Source organism: Neolamprologus multifasciatus, chromosome 1 (genome assembly GCF_963576455.1).
Source record: "Neolamprologus multifasciatus chromosome 1, fNeoMul1.2, whole genome shotgun sequence".
NCBI classification, from domain to species: Eukaryota; Metazoa; Chordata; class Actinopteri; order Cichliformes; family Cichlidae; genus Neolamprologus; species Neolamprologus multifasciatus.
The window spans coordinates 38,912,801-38,930,877 of NC_140439.1; the positions used below are offsets into that span (position 1 = coordinate 38,912,801).

Here is an 18,077-nt window from a genome sequence, read left to right on the forward strand (position 1 = left end):
TCCTCTGTGGTTTGAAATGCTGGCACATGGTGAAAGGTGGCATAAGATTAAAAGCTTTCACAATGGATGCCTCTGAAAATATGACACATCTGGCCAAAAGTCAGTCGAGCAGAGAGCTCTAAACACAGACAAAGTGCTCACGGCGGCTCGGCCGTGTCCTCGGATCGCTCCAGGATGGGCATCGCCTGGAAAACACAAACAAGGTCGGCCACAGAAACATGGCGGCAAAGCTGAAGGAGGAACACGTGGACATGCAGCTGCTGTCACCAAACATCCTCATACGTCAATCAGGCATCTGTCCGTCTTTACCTCAGAGAAGCTCCGCCTCTATAAGACGCTCCTTTTACACGAGGTCACGTGACCTGTTCCTCCAGCTGTTTCTATGGTTTCAGGGTTTATTTTCTCGCTGTTTGTTGCTCCATAACAACATTTCATGTTACATTAAATTGAAAATGAGCTCATAGTAAAATTTCCCAGTTGAAACATTTCATATATTTTCTATTATAAATAAAATATAAGTTTATGACATTTGCAAGTCATTGATTTCTCTTTTTATTTGCACAATTTTTTGGAACTGGGCTTCGTTATTTTCTGCATTGTGGCTTCAGTAATAACAGAATTTCAGGCTTTAAGAAATTTCAGTGATACGTTGATTTTAAGAGCTTCAGAGGACAGATGACTGTCAGTGATGTTTGAATGATTCAGTGCACGAGCACGAGGACGCGTGTGCTTGCTTAGGGAAAGTTCAAACTCAAATATATTTCCCTCTGTTTGCGTAACAGGAGCTTCTCCGTCCTGCAGAAATCTGCTGTGAAAACACGGCTCACTGCTTCTAACTGACCCTTTCATGGTATTAATGCAGTTTTTATGTTTAGACGTGTCTGTTTTTATACATATAAACACATTTAATATTCATGTTCCTTGTGATTAGTCAAATCTCAGCGTGTCACACAGTTCTGTCCTTTTCTATCTCACAGTCTGCTGCTGTGTGCTGAATGATATAATAAGAGTTTACATATACAGTCATCCGTCTGACACCAAGGTGGAGAAAGAACAATCCTACTGTAACTGTGAATTACAACAACAATAAATACATAAATGAATCATATTCAAGCACATTTGAACTTCTTCTCTCACAAACAAAGACCCGACCGCTGGGATGCAAAATGTTTGATTTAATAAAAACAGGAATAAAGAGTCAGGGAGAGTCTGTGGGTCCTGAATCCTCCTGAGGTACCTGAGCTGGTGGACAGCTGGACAGGTAAGTGCATCACATCAGGTGTTTTAATTACCTTAAATTAATTGATTCAATTGAAACGTAAATTATGAAATTAAGTAGCTGTTCCTGTTACTTTGTGTAAACATTATAGACTGATACGGTCTGTATTAATAATAATAACAATAATAATTTGTTAAATTGTTTTGGCACCTTTCAAGAAAAAAAGGATGCTTTACACAGGAGAAGCAAAAAAGAGCCTTGCTCTGCCAGAGGTTTCTCCTTCCTGTTGCCGGCGCTTGCTCACGGGGGGTCGTCTGAAGCCACGGCTGTGTGTGATTGGTAGAGAGAAAACACTGTTTTGTGTGAATGATGAACGGGGATGAATGAGTAGAAAAGCGCTGTATAAAAACATCTTTAGTGTACAACGCACCTAAAGTCGACTGTTGTCATGATTTGAAAAAACTTTATTTTGTTTAATTCAACATTAGAACATTTTTCACTGATTCTTCTGCTGCTGTTATATTTTAAACCTTTTTCTGTTTATTTCAGTCTCCCAGCTTCGCTCTGCGTCGGCCGAGCTGTGACATCACGCAGACGCCAACAGTCAGCAGGAGAAATCAGGCTTCGTGAGTCTGGTCCAGTGTGCGCTCTCACGTTGTATTCATAGCCACAGAGCAGCTCTTTCAATCTTTGAATGTTTGCAAGTCGCACACGGCGAAACCGCCAGTAGAGCAGAGTCTACATGTGTCCACAAACTACCAGCAGTTTGAGTTATTTTCCACGTGTCCAACAGTGGACACACACGGACACGTTTGTAGTGTCAATGTAACACTGCAGCTGCGCGCTATAATGTTTATTTAGCTGAGATTTAATGCAGAAAAAAAGTCACACTGAATCAGTTTTTTCTTCTAATATTACATGAATTAACATAATTTACAGTTAATTACTTGTTCCTGGTTATTACTATAAAGTTTGCTACTATTTCTTCATTTCTTCAGAGATTTCCTGTCTTTCGGAGGAGCTAGCTAACAAGCTGCACCTCCGGAGTTGCATCACTGCATGACAGAAATATTTCTGGGACTTTTGAGAGTCCTGATGCTCTGACTCTTTTGTTAACAGTAGTTTTCAGTGACCTGATGAAAAGCTTTGTGCAGCGTACAGACCGACATGCTTTTAATGCAGGAATTCAAAATGAGTGACTGGAGTCTTGCAAACATATGGCTTTTTATTTAACTGAATGAATATTGTAACATTAATTCAAAAGAAACATGAACATCTATCCACACGTCTCGGTTTTTGCTCTTTTTTTTAATATGAACGAATCCAAACAACAAACGAGTGCGACCTTAAATCTGAGCCATCGCGTTTAAATACAGACTGAAAGGAAATATGCAGAAAACCGAGCGAAACCAGAACAGTAAACCAAATCAGGAATGTACAACACAGTGTTCACGTAAAGAAACGTAATGTTAGTGGTGAAATTCTTCCGTTTTACACAGCTTCTTGTCTTTTGGTGTCTTTCAGAACAAATTATTCACAGAATCTACAGCTCGAACGTTTTGTTTCCGGCTCTTTGTGGAAGCTCAGGGCAAAGATTCAGAAACTGCATTTTGTCTTGATTATTTCTCAGTGTTTGACTCTTTCACAGTACATCCTTCCTGCCTCCAGAGGTGGCATCTTTCTGCCGTTTGTCCAGTCGGTGAGGTTACTGCGAGAAACCACGCGAACAACATCAAGTCTGGCTGCGTGAGAACATTTGAACATTTCTTTACAAAAACACCAACAAAAAACAGGATTTCACCCTTTCAGTCGACATTTTCTATATATTTTACTGTTTTAGGCCACGCCCACGCCTGAATACTGCTGTTAAAAATGATGAAGGCGGAGACCGGGCGGACCTCTTAATACTGCATAACCCCTCCCACAACACGAAGGGTCCGTACACACAAACACACGCGCACACACACGCACACACAACTGTGAACTGAGAATAAATCTTTGGTCAACATTAGCAGTTTGCAACAAAGAACAGTGAAGACAGATCAAACACCGTACAATAACTTATTGTTCTACCTCACAACACAATAGCTTTTCAACAGAGACGCTTTTGCTGGAACGAGTGAAACGACGAGTGGAGGAGTTACTTCACTACGGCTTCACGGGCTGACGTGGACGTCCGGCGACAGAAACACTGGAAGAGAAAAAAACACTTGCAGGATTCGACAACACGAGGAAAACTTTAGTCCACACGGATGATTTTTTTTAAAGGGCTCAAAGGAAAACCAAAATAACTCGACGCTGAAACCAGCTGGCTGACCTGTGCAGGTTTTGGTTGTTTTAAATGGATTTGGTTTCCTCTCTCTCGTCCCTTTCTCGCCTAAAGTAACGGATGAATGACGGCGTGATGTTTCAAAAGTGCTAACGGTGAGCCTTCTTTATTACGCGCCCGGGAAAAACAACAAAAGTAGGTCAGAGCCCTACTCCTGCTCCATGGGGGAACCCGAGCTCACAGCCAGGTTCCTGTGGAGGTTCGGGTTCTGGCTGTGCCGGTTCCTGCTCCGTACGGAGGAGAACGACGTGTCGCAGCCGGGGACTTTACACTTGTGAAGAAGTCTCAGGTGGACAGTCTTGTAGTGGGCTCTGAACGTGCCCTTGTTGCTGTAGACCTTTTGGCAGACGTGGCACGTTATTGGAGATCCACCCCCACCTCCCTGAAGCCCTCCTTGTCCTCCCTCGCCACAGCCCAGGGTCCTCCCCCCTTCGAGCGCAAGCTCGTCGCCCCCGGGCCTGCCTGCGCCGATCCCATCGCAGCTTTCATCGCTGTCCTCCACGGGGAGCGCCTCCTCCTCGTCTTCCTCAGCCCCCTCCCCTTCCTCGCTCCCGGCTCCGTCTGAGTCCCAGGAAGACTGAGCGCCGCCACGAGGCGGGGCGGAGGATGAGGTGCTCAGGTCCAGGACTGCCCCATCCTCCCCACTTATGCCGCCTTCTCCACCTCCCAATCCCTGAGTCTCTCCCACCGGAGACGCCTCGGCGCCATCCAGAGCCGTGGACCTTTTGCTCATCGGGAAGACCAGACCCATGCGGTTGTGCCCTCGGAAGATGACGGAGGTCTGGCCGCTCGGATCCCGGTGGGGCGGGTCTCGGTCCCGCTGCTCTTGGCAGTAGTCCAGCCCGGCAGAGTCTCTGTCTCGACAAAGGGAGGCGTGAGAGTAGAGGGCGTTGGCCGGGCTGAAGGAGTCTTTGGTCAGCAGCTTGTGGTGCAGGTTCAGATTGGCGCTGTGTCTGCGGGTGAAAAACAAAAATGACACGGTGAGTGTTTCAGTCAGTTTACAGTGTTTACTAGGAGTGGGGGAAAATGGATACTGTGTAGCATCGTGATATTTGTTTGCTAATAATGTATCAATACAGGGACAGCAGAAATCGATACTTTGTTACAACTTGTAACTCTGACTTCAGAGCATGTTGATCCTTTTTCTGAGCAAGAATCCTGACATTCCTTCACTGTCCAAATGTGACAGTTTACTTATTTTAATTTAAGACATGTTTTATTTTAATTAAGTTTAAAACTTTTTTATTTAATGTAAAATTATATTTTGTTTTAATTTACTTTCAAATTCTTCAGTTGCTGAAGGGGCTGCATAGTTTTCATAAACTGCATAGTTCAGAATAGCTATAATTGTACCAGATGGTTGATTCAGTTAAGTTGGACTAGACTGTAATACAAACCGTTCAGTTTGTCAACAATCAAACTGAAATGAGAGAAAGACTGAGTGTGAGACTTTGATATTAGAGGAAATGAATATTGATAAAGTTTACCTTTATGTACAGAATCTGAATATCGCAAAATATTTTTAAAAATTGCAATAATATCGTATCGTGCGTTAAGTATTGTGATAATATCGTATCGTGGGATGTTTGGTGATTCCCACCTCTACTGTTTACCTCAAAATTTCATCTGAAACATTTATTGTTATTGCAGCTGCACAAAGAGCGATGAGCATCCGTCTGCAGCCAGGTGCACTGAGAGAGAGAAGGTTAAGAGTTTGGATCACTTTTGGAAGGTTCGGATAAAAAGTGTCTTCAGTGTTTTTAACAATATAATCAAAACAAGGTGACGAGATTTCAGGTGACACGGTGGCTGTTTTCCACATTAACACAGGGCAGCGTTTAGCCCTCTGCTGTGGTTTGGGTACAAAGTATCTGAGAACCACCTTCAGATGTAGAATTGCTATTAGCTGATGGAAGCACCAAAACAACACAACACAGCAACGATCACTTTACCCAGTAAAGACTCGACAGTCAGTGAGGACTACGAGGAAGCAGTCGGCGACACCGGGGAAGAAAAACTCCCACACTGCTGTTCTGTCGCTATGGTGATGCTGAACTGTCCCCTTTCAAAGAGCTTGAATCTGAGCAGGCGAGGTGTTTCCCTGTTAGGGAGTTTTTCCTCTCCACTGTCACCAAATGCTCATAGGGGGTCATCTGATTGTCTACTGATGTTTTACACTAATGAGCCTTCAGGCGACTGCTGTTGTGATTTGCTGCTATATAAGTACAAATGGATCGATCTGCATCTGTGAGACGCAGCCAGCATGAGAACAGGCTGTCATCACACACGTACAGTCTTTACCCTGTGAGCGCCGAACCCGACTCTGTTTTTGATTGACGAGGCTCGAGGAAAGTTTGCTAAAGCAGAGGCACTTTCAGCTGCAGCGTCAGTGCAACCAGAACCTGACGCGGTGCTGCACAGACATGCAGTCTTTCGAGTCGTGACTTTAAGTCACTGTTGTTTAAACGTGCAGTCGTGTCAGGAGGAGAAATCGAGCTCCTCTCACCTGTCTCTGCTCCTGCGGGAGGGGAAGGCGGCGTTGCAGCCGTCCACCGTGCACATGTGCATCTCCTTCAGGTGGACGTTTTGGTAGTGCATCTTCACGCTGTAGGGGTTTTTGAAGTTCTTGCTGCAGATCTCACAGTGGTGCGGCAGGACGGCGTCGGGATCGAGGTGAGATAACCCCGAGTCTCCGTAGTCATCTCCGCAGCCATCGGACGCCTCCCTCTCTATGAGCTGGAGGCCGCCGCCGTTCGTCAGCCTGCGCTCGCCGTCGTCCCACTTGAGTTCTGACATCTTGTTGAGGGCGTGCTCGCGGTCCTCCCTCTCTGCGTTGCTGTCGGGGTCCTGGCAGAGCGAGCTGTCGTCACAGTGATTGTCCATCAGCCTGTTTTCGAAGGGGGAGGACGCGCAGGTGATGACGGCGGTCTCGGCTAGCCTCGAGCCGTCGTCTTTGTCCTCCCTCTCTGTCATTCCTCTCTCCAAACTCTGCTCTCTCTCCACGTCTTTGCCCTGGTACGCTTCTCTGGCTTCCTTCTCCTCCCCAGCTCGTCTCGTGCACAGACGTCCTTCCTCTTTGTTACCGTCGCACTCGTCCTTGTCCCTGCCGTGTACGGGAGCCTCATCCTCGGAGCTGCTCTCCTTATCCTGCTCGTCTCGCTCCACCATCTCCTTTTCTATCTTTATTGGCATGCTGGACTTGCGAGACTTTTTCTTTGGTATGGGGTCAGCCGTGCAGGGCTCGGGGGCTGTGATGGGTTTGACGGGCACAGAGGAGGACAGCAGAGGAAGCGAGGGCAGCGTTCCCGGGGTGTTGGCGAGCTCAGCCGGGGTTACCAGGCTTCTGTAGAAAGGCAGGACTGGCTGGACTGTTTTTAAGTTGGGGAAGAGGATGCCGCTTTGGCCCATGCTGGGGAACGAGCTGCTGTGGAGCTTGGAGCCCGAGTCCATGTGGCTCACCATGTAGCTGGACACCGACTTTTGGCTCTCCGCAGAGCAGATGGAGATGGGGGTGCCGTATTCAGGCCTCTTCTCTCCTTCAGAGCTCTCATCAGCGGACAAGTTGCTGCGCAGGTCTTTGTCCCGGTTGTTGCGGTTCATGGGCATGTGGAGGCGTGGGTTTGGGTTGGCACTGTGGCGATTGCGGCTGCGCAGCGAGCTGAACACCATGTTGCAGCCCTCGATGGTGCACTTGTGCTTGATCTTGAGGTGCACTGCGTTGTAGTGGATTTTCAGCGTGCCTTTGTCGTAGAACGTCTTCTCGCAGGCGTTGCAAAACACACGACCCTTCTTCAGAGAGCCTCCGCCGATGCCTCCCGAGACGCCGCCGCCGCTCCCGTTTCTGTCCAATGAGCGCAGTTTGCTCTCCGGTGACATCTGGGTCACGTCGGAGCTGATGGACGGCGTGCACGGTGTGGAGGGCCCGTCTGAGTAATTGTCACTGGTGGAGAAGTCCTCGGCCTCGATCTTCGTGCTGGCGGAGAGGCCGTCCGTCGGCTTGTCTCCGCTTCGGTCGAGGTCAGCTGAGAAGGAGATGGCGCCGGAGCTGAGCAGCGTGCTCTCCGACGGGTGCGACAGAGAGGGGTGATTGTCCCTGAGCAGACCGTCCCGCCCCTGAACGTCCTGCCGCTGGCCCTGCTGCTCCATCGGCCCGCGGCACAGCGGCTGGTGCTGCTGGTGTTGCTGGTGTTGCATCGCCCCCGTGTGCGAGCCCAGGAACGGCGCCGGGACGGAGCCGAGCAGCTGGAACGGCAGCATGAAGGCCATGCTGTTGATGAAGTTCTCGAAGTGGTGCATGCTGTTGCCGCTCAGCTTTTCGGTCTTGGACGCGGAGAGGTTGGCGGCCGTGCGGGGCGTGTTTCGCTCGATGAACGTGCGGATGTCGGAGTTGGTGCGGGTGCTGGGAACCAGCACCGCCTGGCCCTCTTTGTCCTGCAGAGCCATCAGCTCCACGATGGATTTGGTCTCCCCGAAACGCAGGAACTGCTGCAGCGTGGCGATCTCCTCCTCGAACGTCATGATCGCCCAGCGGTCCAACACCTTCCCCGCGACATCCTGCAGAGAGAAGAGAGGAAGTAGGAGAAAGAAAGGAGAGAGCGGTTTCATCATGGGCATTAAAAGTGTCTCATACATATTCACACAGTGGGCTGCACGACACACCTTATGAAGCAGATTGGCAGGGCGGCTAAATAAAGGAATCAGACGGAGCGTTAATGCGAGCGGGCAGCGCAGAGCCCGAGAAAGCTCATTACGCAGACACGCAGCGCTTCATCTCGCAGGTCATTTCTCTTCATTTAAATCATGTGGATGTGCCTGCTCTGCATCGACAGGACACATGCGCACGCGCACGCTCCCAAAGGCGAGCGCAAATAAATACGTGCACAACATACCACACACACATATCTGCGGCGAGGGCGGGGGGAGCAGAAGGCGCCGTGCATTGATCAAGCGGGTCCTCTCTCCCTCTGCCGGCTGTAATCACATGTGAGTTCGGGGGTCTTTGAAAGTGAGGAGCGGCTTCGTGCCATAACCGCGATTAATATTTCATCACAGAGCATTCATTGGGTGCCTGTCGAGGATTCTGACTCTACGTTCGCCATTAGATGAGCTAACATGAATTAAACGCAGCCCAGCTTGAATACTTGATGATGTACTAATCGAAGTGAGATCTGTGTGCGCGCCTGACACGGCGCCCGCAGCCTTGGACCCGGCCGGCTTGGCGCCGGCTTGAGAGGAAATCTGGAGCAAAAGACATAATGTTTACAAATGTAGCGGGCAGTTCGGAGACCTCCCCGAGCCCGGTGGTACCGCCTCGGCGGGGTACCGGCTCATGGCATCGCTTTGCCGTGGCACCCCCCCGCCCTTTCCTGCCTGGCGTCAACCATGATTTTCTGACTCCCCCTCCTCCCTCGCCTTCCTCAGAAATTCCTTCAGTCTCTCCCTTCATGTACTCGCTGTGGTGGTGTTTCTCAGGTGTCCCGCTCACACGACTATCCAGGAAAGGGTTTTAACTTTTCGTCACTGCGGCGGCCAAAAAACTGAGTCTGAACACAACCTGAGTCCACAAAATGCTGGAAAAACAGGAGGAAATGAAGGCGTGATATTTAAAAATATGCATTGATATTGTGTCGTAATGCAAGTCCAATAATATCAGAAATAATCGCTCTTGTCTCACAGACGCTCATCTCCTCCATGCACTCAAAAAACATGCAGTACACGAAGTTGTAGAGGATTATTTCAGGTTTCCCCGAAAGAGATTTTGGCCACAACAAAACTGAATCCAACAGCTTTCTAATTAAACTAATTACATTTCTACCAGCTACATAACATTAAATTCAATTCAACTTTATTTATACACAACAACAGTCGCCTCAAGGCTAATGTAAGGTCGACCCTACAATAATACACACAGAGAAAAGCCCAACAATCATATGACCCCCTATGAGCAGCACTTTGGCGACAGTGGGAAGGAAAAACTCCCTTTTAACAGGAAGAAACCTCCAGCAGAACCAGGGTCAGGAAGGGGCGGGGCCATCTGCTGTGATTGGTTGGGGTGAGAGATCACATGTCTGTGCTTATCAAATGGTTACGATTAACAAAGAAATGCACAGATTGTTGTGAAATAAGTGAACAGTCAGACATCAGCCTGCACTTCCTCTAACATCCACTAGAGGCTCCAGTCTCGGGGAGTCGCTCTCCATAGACTCTCATGTTAAACACGTTTACAGGCTGATACACTCAGGATACGACTGTAAGGAGAGTCTGTGGCTATCAGCAGTAAACGTCCCACCTCCTGATTTCTTTTGTAAAATTATTAAATTAATTTTTATAGAACTTTTCTTTGTAGAAGAGCGCTGAGCTTAGCTTAGGATAAACCCTGGAGGCAGCTAAACTGAAGTCTTAAACTGTATGAACACTGACGATAGGCCTCTTTCTTTCTAGAGCTTCTCCAGCTGCAGCCACATGCAGCACAGGTGTCCTTAAATTTGTCACTCATGAGGCGTCCACAGGTGCATCAGGCACATTTTTTAATGTGCAAGCTTACTGTTATATTCAAACGTGAACCACGATCAATGAACCACACAAGCAGGCCGTTGCTGAACGCTAACGTGTTCAGTCAAACCGTTCCTGAAACGTCGCGCACACCAGCCGAGGCTTCTTCGGTCCTAAGCGCTCACCTGCAGCACGTATCCTCGTATGTAGTCCTGCAGCGTCCAGTCGAGCGCGTTCAGGATCTGGATCACCTCCTCCTGCTTCAGGACGGAGAACAGGCGGTCCAGGAGGATCTTGAGGCGGATGGGGATGGCCTGCGTGCCGTACAGCATCAGGCTGCAGATGTCGAACACCACATTGGAGTGGACGATCTCCACCTGGCTGCTCTGGTACATGTGGTGCACCTTCAGCTTGCTCAGGGCTGAAACACAGGGGTCACGTTTGAGCAGATTAATCTGAGATCACAGAGTTCAGCAGGGTGCTGCATGCGTGTTTGTGCTGCTGCATGCGTGTTTGTGCTGCTGCATGCGTGTTTGTGCTGCTGCATGCGTGTTTGTGCTGCTGCATGCGTGTTTGTGCTGCTGCATGCGTGTTTGTGCTGCTGCATGTTCACATTTCACATCCCTGTCCGCTCTCTCTCCGCTTGCATTATTAAATTGAGTTCAAGCGTTTATTAATCTATTTTTGATCGATCTTTGGGCCTAAATGTAACAAATCAAATAAAAACAGGAACAAAAGAAAAAGAATGAAAAATAAATAAACAATAATCTTCATTAGTTATGTGATTAAATATTGGACAACAAATGAAATCTGTTCACTGCACTTCAGTTTGCTCAGCAACTTAATCTTTATTATTATCATCATTATTATTTGTTTTCATTCACTGAGCAATTTCCTATTAGATCGTTTTACTACTTTTTAAATTTACTTTTTATTCTTTCTATTTATTTATTTTCTATTTATTTTTATTTTATTTTCTATTTATTTATTTTTTATTTTTACCATTTTATTTATTTAGTTTAAAGAAATATATAATTTCTACTTTAAGTTTTATTTAACTAAATTTTAATTTAGCTTTTTTTTATTATAACACCTTAATTTTGCTTATTTTTATTCGGTATTATTACCTTTTATTTAGATTTTTATTTATTGAACTTCTTTAGTTATTTATTTTTATGTCATTCACTTTTTATTTTAACTCTTTTTTGTCCTTTAGAAATTTGGCTTTAACTTCGTGCTCTATGAAAGTAATGAAACGCTGAGCGGACGGACATAAATCAGAGATATTTGACTTTCGTGTTCGTAAAGTGAAACATTGTGTGTGTGACAGAGTGGGTATTACTGGACGATGTTAACTGGAGCAAATAACGCAGCGTTCAAGTCTGTGTTGCAGAAATAATCATCAGAACACAAAATGATGGTGATTCATGCGGAGTGTTGGACACATTAGAATAATTACAGGAAATAAATGTGACTCTCGCTCTGTAAACTCTGACTTCCAGAGCTTCAGCGATCATTAAAATCCCGCTGCGGTCACCCTGTTAGTCCACCATCATCCTCTGTGTTTACGCCACAGAGCGATGACTCTAAAGGACCTTTAAAGGTTCGGTTCACCTAAATCCGAACGCTCTTTGTCTTGAGACAAAAAGCCTTCAGGTGACTCCAGGCGTTACTCTAAGTACTTAAATCACACTTTTCTGGCCTTTGTGAGAACTTTTTTTTTTACTTCATGGTTTTACTTAAAAAAAAAAGCTGCATAAATAATATTTAGTGAATAAAATCCTCAGTCAAGAAAAATTAATTATTTTTGATTTTCTGTTTGCGATTTTCTTTTAAATAGACCGATTGTGTCTGCAGGGTTCTGGAAACGTCTTATTTATGTCAGGAAGAATGACACCAGCTGGGAGTAAACTGGGATGTCTCAGCTGGTGTCTGCTGGGAGTAAACTGGGACGTCTCAGCTGGTGTCTGCTGGGAGTAAACTAGGACGTCTCAGCTGGTGTCTGCTGGGAGTAAACTGGGATGTCTCAGCTGGTGTCTGCTGGGAGTAATCTGGGATGTCTCAGCTGGTGTCTGCTGGGAGTAAACTGGGATGTAGTGCAGGGAGGAGCTCAGGGTTCTGTGTCATCATTAAAATCAACACTTTTTCTCCTGAGTGAGCAAACATGAAGTTCAGGATTCACGCACGCCAACAAAGGCAGAGGGTCAAACATGTCGTCGTGTGCCGCAGGTTACTCGATTACGTTAAACACGCAGGTTTTCTCTCTGTGACGGTTTGTGATGTTTAACCTGGGTCTGCTGTAAAAAACAGTTTAACGTGTAAAGGCGACAGTGTCATCGCTGCGCTCACTGTCAGAGTCTTTTCTAACTTTATTTAAACACGTCCATGTGAACAACACTGTGCAGCTCTGCAGCCACACTTCATGTTGCATCTCTGTTTGAATTTAAACGCCGCGTGGTCGTAGAATCTCCCTGACTACAGCATCCATCTGATTCTCAAAGCCTCCGACTGCGTCTGAACTTCAACAGTGCTCTGCTCTTCTTTATTTAATTTTTAAACACAGCTCACATCTTATCGTCTCACAGGACACAGCTGCACGTTTCACTTACAGTTAATCTGAAAAATAATAAAACTAAAAATAGGAAGCTACTTTCTTTATTCCATTTTAATGGTTTTATTTGTGAGTCTGTCAGCAAACTAGAAATTTGATTCCTTTGGCACACAGATAAATAGATTCAGATTTCAGTGTGAAAGCTTTTTAAATCAAAGATTTCTGACTGATAATAACGACAAACTCTCGTCTTACCGTGAGCCACCCAGCCATGCTTGCAGTTTTCACACTGCCTCCTCTTCAGCTTCCCCGGCTTGAAGCTGTCACAGTTACAGTTCACCAAAGTGCAGCAGATAGCCTGTCAACACACACACACACACACACACACACACACACAGAATTCTTTAAAATGAAAGCAGATAAAATAATAAATAAATAAAATAAACTTACATTAAAACGCTGCAGAGGCCTTTCACACATTTAGTCACATTGGATGTGGGAAGAAACGGAAACGCCAAATTCCTGACATCAAGACCTGACACGACTGATGTCAAGGCCTCTCTGTAATTTTATAAATTACTCAACGAAAAATATTTCATGTATTTCTTACAGAAAATCACCAGTAATTTAACACCTGTGTGGGGTTAAAATGACTGGTAGAAAAACCAAAGCAGATCTGAGCAGCAGAGCGTGGAGATGATCAGCTGCAGGTTTTAAAAGCATTTAACACATTTTAAAGTTCCTAATGAATTAACAGGCAGGCACTTAATGGCAGCTTTGGTGATAATAAGCGTCAGAGCGCTGCATTTATATTTGGTGTTGAAGGCAGTAAAAATAATCAAAGTGTCAAAAACGAAAAATCAGCAAAATTATCAAAACTGTGAAAATGAAACATTTAAAATTACAGTGAAAAAAAAAGAAGGAAAAACTGACACAAGTGAATAAAATGATTATTGTTACATTTGTATCATTTTTAGATTCCAGGTCAGCAGCGAGTCAGCGAGTCTCCTCTCTGCTGACCTTCAGGTGGCAATAATAACATCAATAACAACAATAATCATAAAGTATTTATTTGTGCAGTTTTTTGGTTTTGTCCATGCAGCGATGCAGCGGCTGCAGAGGAAACCAGGTGAGCGCTGCACCTGAGAGCTGTGGTGCTCTCCAGCAGCCTTCTTCTGCTTAGTGTGCCACATATATATAAAACCTTCTTCTGTTTTTTAAAATTAATTTTAGGATCACGTCAGGTCGATTTAGCAGCAAACTCCTCCTGTGCTGCAAACCAGCTCGACGATTGTTTAGCTGTTCGTACGAGCATCGTGATGTTTTTATTCTAGTCTTTATTTGAATCATTGGCTGATGGTTAGCAGATCAGCAGAGTCACAAACATGCTTTTGTGTTTGTGCAGGAAAAGTAATTCATTGTAATTAGAGTAATTTATGTCAGTGTTTCCATAAAACACATGAAGATTATTTTGGGTGTCAAAAAAATTTTATTAAATAAAAGAAAATTTGCAAACGTGATCTGAATCTGGAACGCCGACAACAAACTTCCACAACCTCCACCTCAGTACGCAGTCAAGGAAAAAAAGAAGTGCTCAGAGTGTGTGAGTGAGTGTGTGTGTGTGCATGTGTGTGAGTGTGTGTGTGCAGTTGTAGCTTCGCTCTCCTTACAAAGCTACATAAAAAATGTACAATCGTCAAGTCGCCCGTGGAAACTGAAAGAAGGAGCACGACTGCCTTTGGTGATTTCTCCCCCATCACTTCGTGGTTTTCCCCGTTAGCACAGGTGTGTGTGTGTGTGTGTGTGTGTGTGTGTGTGTGTGTGTGTGTGCAGGGCTGCCGGGCAGGTCGGCCACACCTGGACTACAAAACCAATCAATGGCAGCCTGAGGCGTGCGCACACACACACACACACACACACACACACACACACACACACACACACACACGCACAGGGTTCAGAGGGCTCTGTCCATTACCTCCTCAGCTAATGGGATGAAGATGCAGGAAGTGATGACGACAATAATGAGTCAAGTTTTGTGCGGAGCTGCTGACTGTGCAGCGACCTGCAGAGAGGAGCCCGACACTAAAAATGACTCCACTTCCTGCTCTCTCTAAAAAAAAAGAGTCATATCTGAACGGAGGAGCATCATCAGATTCATGATCAAAGCCGCTGTTGTTAGCGCTACACGCTGAAAACCTTGGGGTGGCTGCGCTCCGCCACCTCTCTCCCTCCGCATCTATAATGCATGATCAGCAGGGGTTTAGTATACATGAGCAGCATGCTCATCTCCACGAGGAGAGCGTGGGCGGACGGGTAAGAAGCCTCCTCCTCCTCGTTTAGTCAGTTCTACGCTCGAGGCTGGGCTCGTCCTTCACCTCGCGGTAACCTCGCATCGTTAGGACGAATAAACGGACCCGAGGTGAAGGTGGTGGCAGCTACCTGAGCGCGGGGTGGCAGCTCCGGCCTCCGGCCCCGTGACGCCCATCTACCACCCTCTCCGCCGGCCTCTTATGTTGGGTTTTACCTCCCGAGGACCACGGCGGCCTCCTCGGGACAGCGGCGAGGTGTGAAAACCCCTTTGCTCATCTCTCAGCAACATAATCCCGTCATTCCAGAGCGCCGAGACCCAACACGGCCCAATTAGTCTAATCCCGTCTCGCTGCGGGTGCACACACACCTCCTGCTGCTGCCCCCCCTAATATACATCTCAATCTCACACACACACACACACACACACACACACACACACACACACACACACATTCCAGTGCTTGGAGTCGTTTATCTTAATTAGCGAGTCACTTCATGAGTTCCTGAGAAGAAGAAGAAGAAGAGGTGGAGGAGGAAATATGGCGGCGCGGGGCCACTGCTACCGCCGCTCTCAGTGACCGAGAAGAACCCACCAACTCTCCGCCCCCCTCCCCGCCGCCGCAACCATCCCTTTCTCTTTGCTGTTGTCACAACAAAGTGGCAGCTGCTCGCACGCATCAACGACGCCGCTGACAAGAAGACTAATTGCACAAAATGATGCGTCCCCGTCAGACTTCTTCAAGCTAAAGTTAACACGGTGTCACTTTCTTTGTATCGCCGATGTACAACAGTGTAACCCCCACCCCCCGCCTCCGCCTCCTCCGCCTCGTTACACGTCTTCGATTAGCACCGTGACAGCACGGGGCATCGAATAAACGACAAAACGAAAGCGCGCCGTCGTCAGGAGGGGACGCATTCATTTCACCGCGCCGGGTGAGCGACCGTGAACACTTTAATGCGAGTTCCTCTCATTCACAGAAAAATCCACTCTCGGAGCTTTGCTCCACGTCTCAGGTATCCCGAGGTCGTGTGACGACACCTCGGCTCTGCTGGTTAAACAAACAGGTGCATGAATGATGCAGAATCAAAGGAAGCGATGCAGCCTTGGTTCTCTCTGTATACATTCGTGTGACACGTTTGCGCTTCCGCCTCGTGGCGTGCACGTTCTGATTCTGACACCGTCTTTCCGGTTTGTTTCAGCATTTTGTTTGAGGCCGTGTGTGGGATGGAGGCCGTGGAGGGAGAGGAGGTGAGGGCAGGACGAGACAAAAGTGAGAGAAGAAGAAGAAGCAGGAGGAGGTGGAGGTAAGTATGCCATAAAACAGCATCCATACTCTGACGATGTGAAATCTCACGCTCAGCAGCGGGTTCACTGGATTTTACTGGCTGCAGGTTAACCTGCGCACGTTATTGCGCCGCCGTTACAAAGACTGACACTTTTATGAGAATTATTAAAAGCTTTAAACGCAGCTGCTTCCTGGTGATCAGATCTGCTTTCTCGCTCCGCCGCGTCTTAAAAAGACGTGGAATAAAACACAAACACGGCTTCAAGGCCAGACGCAGAAAGAAAAGAAGCTGGAACGTGGTGTGTGCGTCCACGGCTGCAGCCGCACACACAAAGAGAAAATGACATCGTCCTCTCTGGCGTTTAAAATAAACTCTTTAAAATATGTCCGCGTCCTCGGAGACTCGCGGGAGCGAACAGCTGCTTGGACGCGGGCCGTGCGGGGATGGACGGGGACACGTTGGACTAATGCGCTGGAAAACTAATCAATTAGCAGCAGCTCGCTCGACTCTGACTGCTGCCAAAGAGCCGCGAGGAGAAGGGAGAGACTGACGGCCAAGTGCGAGGGACCACATTTTACTGTCAGCCATTAATCAGTTAACGCGACGATTACACAGAGGGGATAAAAACAGGAAGTGTGCGTGAAGAAATCGTCTGCGATTCGGCACAGATATCCCTCAGCTTTACTTTTTTGTGTAAACTGATAAATTCTTGGCGAAAACATCCTCGAGCCCACCGAGAGCTGCCAGGACGTATTTCTCCTCTTCACGCTGGAAACAACAAATCAGAGAAAGACCATTTATTATTCTTATTTTTAGGATTTATCACGAGCGCCAACAAACGTCCAGTTTATTCAGAAAACACTATTTACTGACATTATTCATGATGAGAGATAAAATGTAAAAATCCTCCTCAAACCTGTTTTATAACTGATCTCTTCATAAAATTAATAATGACGTTTAATACGATTTTTATTTCAAATTAAAACGCCCGATGTTGTTTATCCAAGCAGAAAAATCTGATCCACACATCGATGGCGTGAGAATTTTTTTCACTTTTCTGTTTTATTAAATTTTCCAGTTTGGATTTTCAGACGACGTAAGAATTTCTCTCCAAACACGACATTTTCCTTCAAACAGAAAACGCTCATAAAACTGCAGAAATGCTCAAATATAATTTGATCTCTCAGACATTAAAGTTATGAAGGAGAAAAACGACACAGCAGCAGTTTGGTCACTAAAAACTGAGACCAACGCGACTCTGTTCATTCAGAAAACTGAAGCTTTACTTTGAAATTAACCAGCAGCATCCATGCATGTTTAATAAAACACACACACACACACACACACACACACACAGAGTAATGAATATTTGATAGAAGCCAACACACACAGTATCAGTCAGGAATTCGGAGGGAGGACCGTGCTCCTGGTACCGCTTATCTCCCACCAGTGAAACCAACACAGCACCAAAACCTGCAGCTTCACCTGAACTCACCACGGACACAGCCTGTGTGTGTGTGTGTGTGTGTGTGTATGTGTGTGTGTGTGTGAGACAGCCAGGAGTTGAGTCTTTATCGATGACGAGCGTTAGCTACAGTGAGGTTAGGATACGTGAGCTTCTGAAGCTCCGAGGAAGAAGCTGACAATAAGAAATTAAAAAATCAAAAACGTGAACTTTAAACAAACCCTCAGCTGTCGGGCCGTCCAGCCTCCTCGCAGGGCGGACTGCACATCAGCACAGCTTTTAAAATTCCCTTAAATGAAAGCAGAGTGTTTGTGGAAGCCGGCGGCCGGTCCTGAGCAGGAGGAGACAAACCCGGGAAAAGCCCGGGCGAGTGCAAGTAGTGACAGGCTGCGTTTGAGCCTATTAGGACTCCATACAGCCC

General features: G+C 46.6%; 1 protein-coding gene across 5 annotated transcripts in view; it reads right to left on the minus strand.

The window, feature by feature from the left end:
- Positions 1-349: 349 nt before the first annotated feature.
- bnc1 (basonuclin zinc finger protein 1) overlaps positions 350-18,077 on the minus strand; it is a 68,849-nt gene continuing 51,121 nt past the window's right edge. For 4 of the 5 annotated variants that reach the window (XM_085160469.1, XM_085160499.1, XM_085160480.1 and 1 more), the window contains exons 2-5: positions 12,847-12,949; positions 10,226-10,461; positions 6,055-8,102; positions 350-4,501 (exon numbers count right to left, since the gene is read on the minus strand). In XM_085160469.1, coding sequence (XP_085016595.1) covers positions 3,697-4,501; positions 6,055-8,102; positions 10,226-10,461; positions 12,847-12,949 — 3,192 coding nt within the window. In that variant the 3' untranslated portion in view covers positions 350-3,696. The remainder of the gene's footprint in view (positions 4,502-6,054; positions 8,103-10,225; positions 10,462-12,846; positions 12,950-18,077) is intronic. The other variant, XR_014874222.1, reaches the window with a different exon arrangement.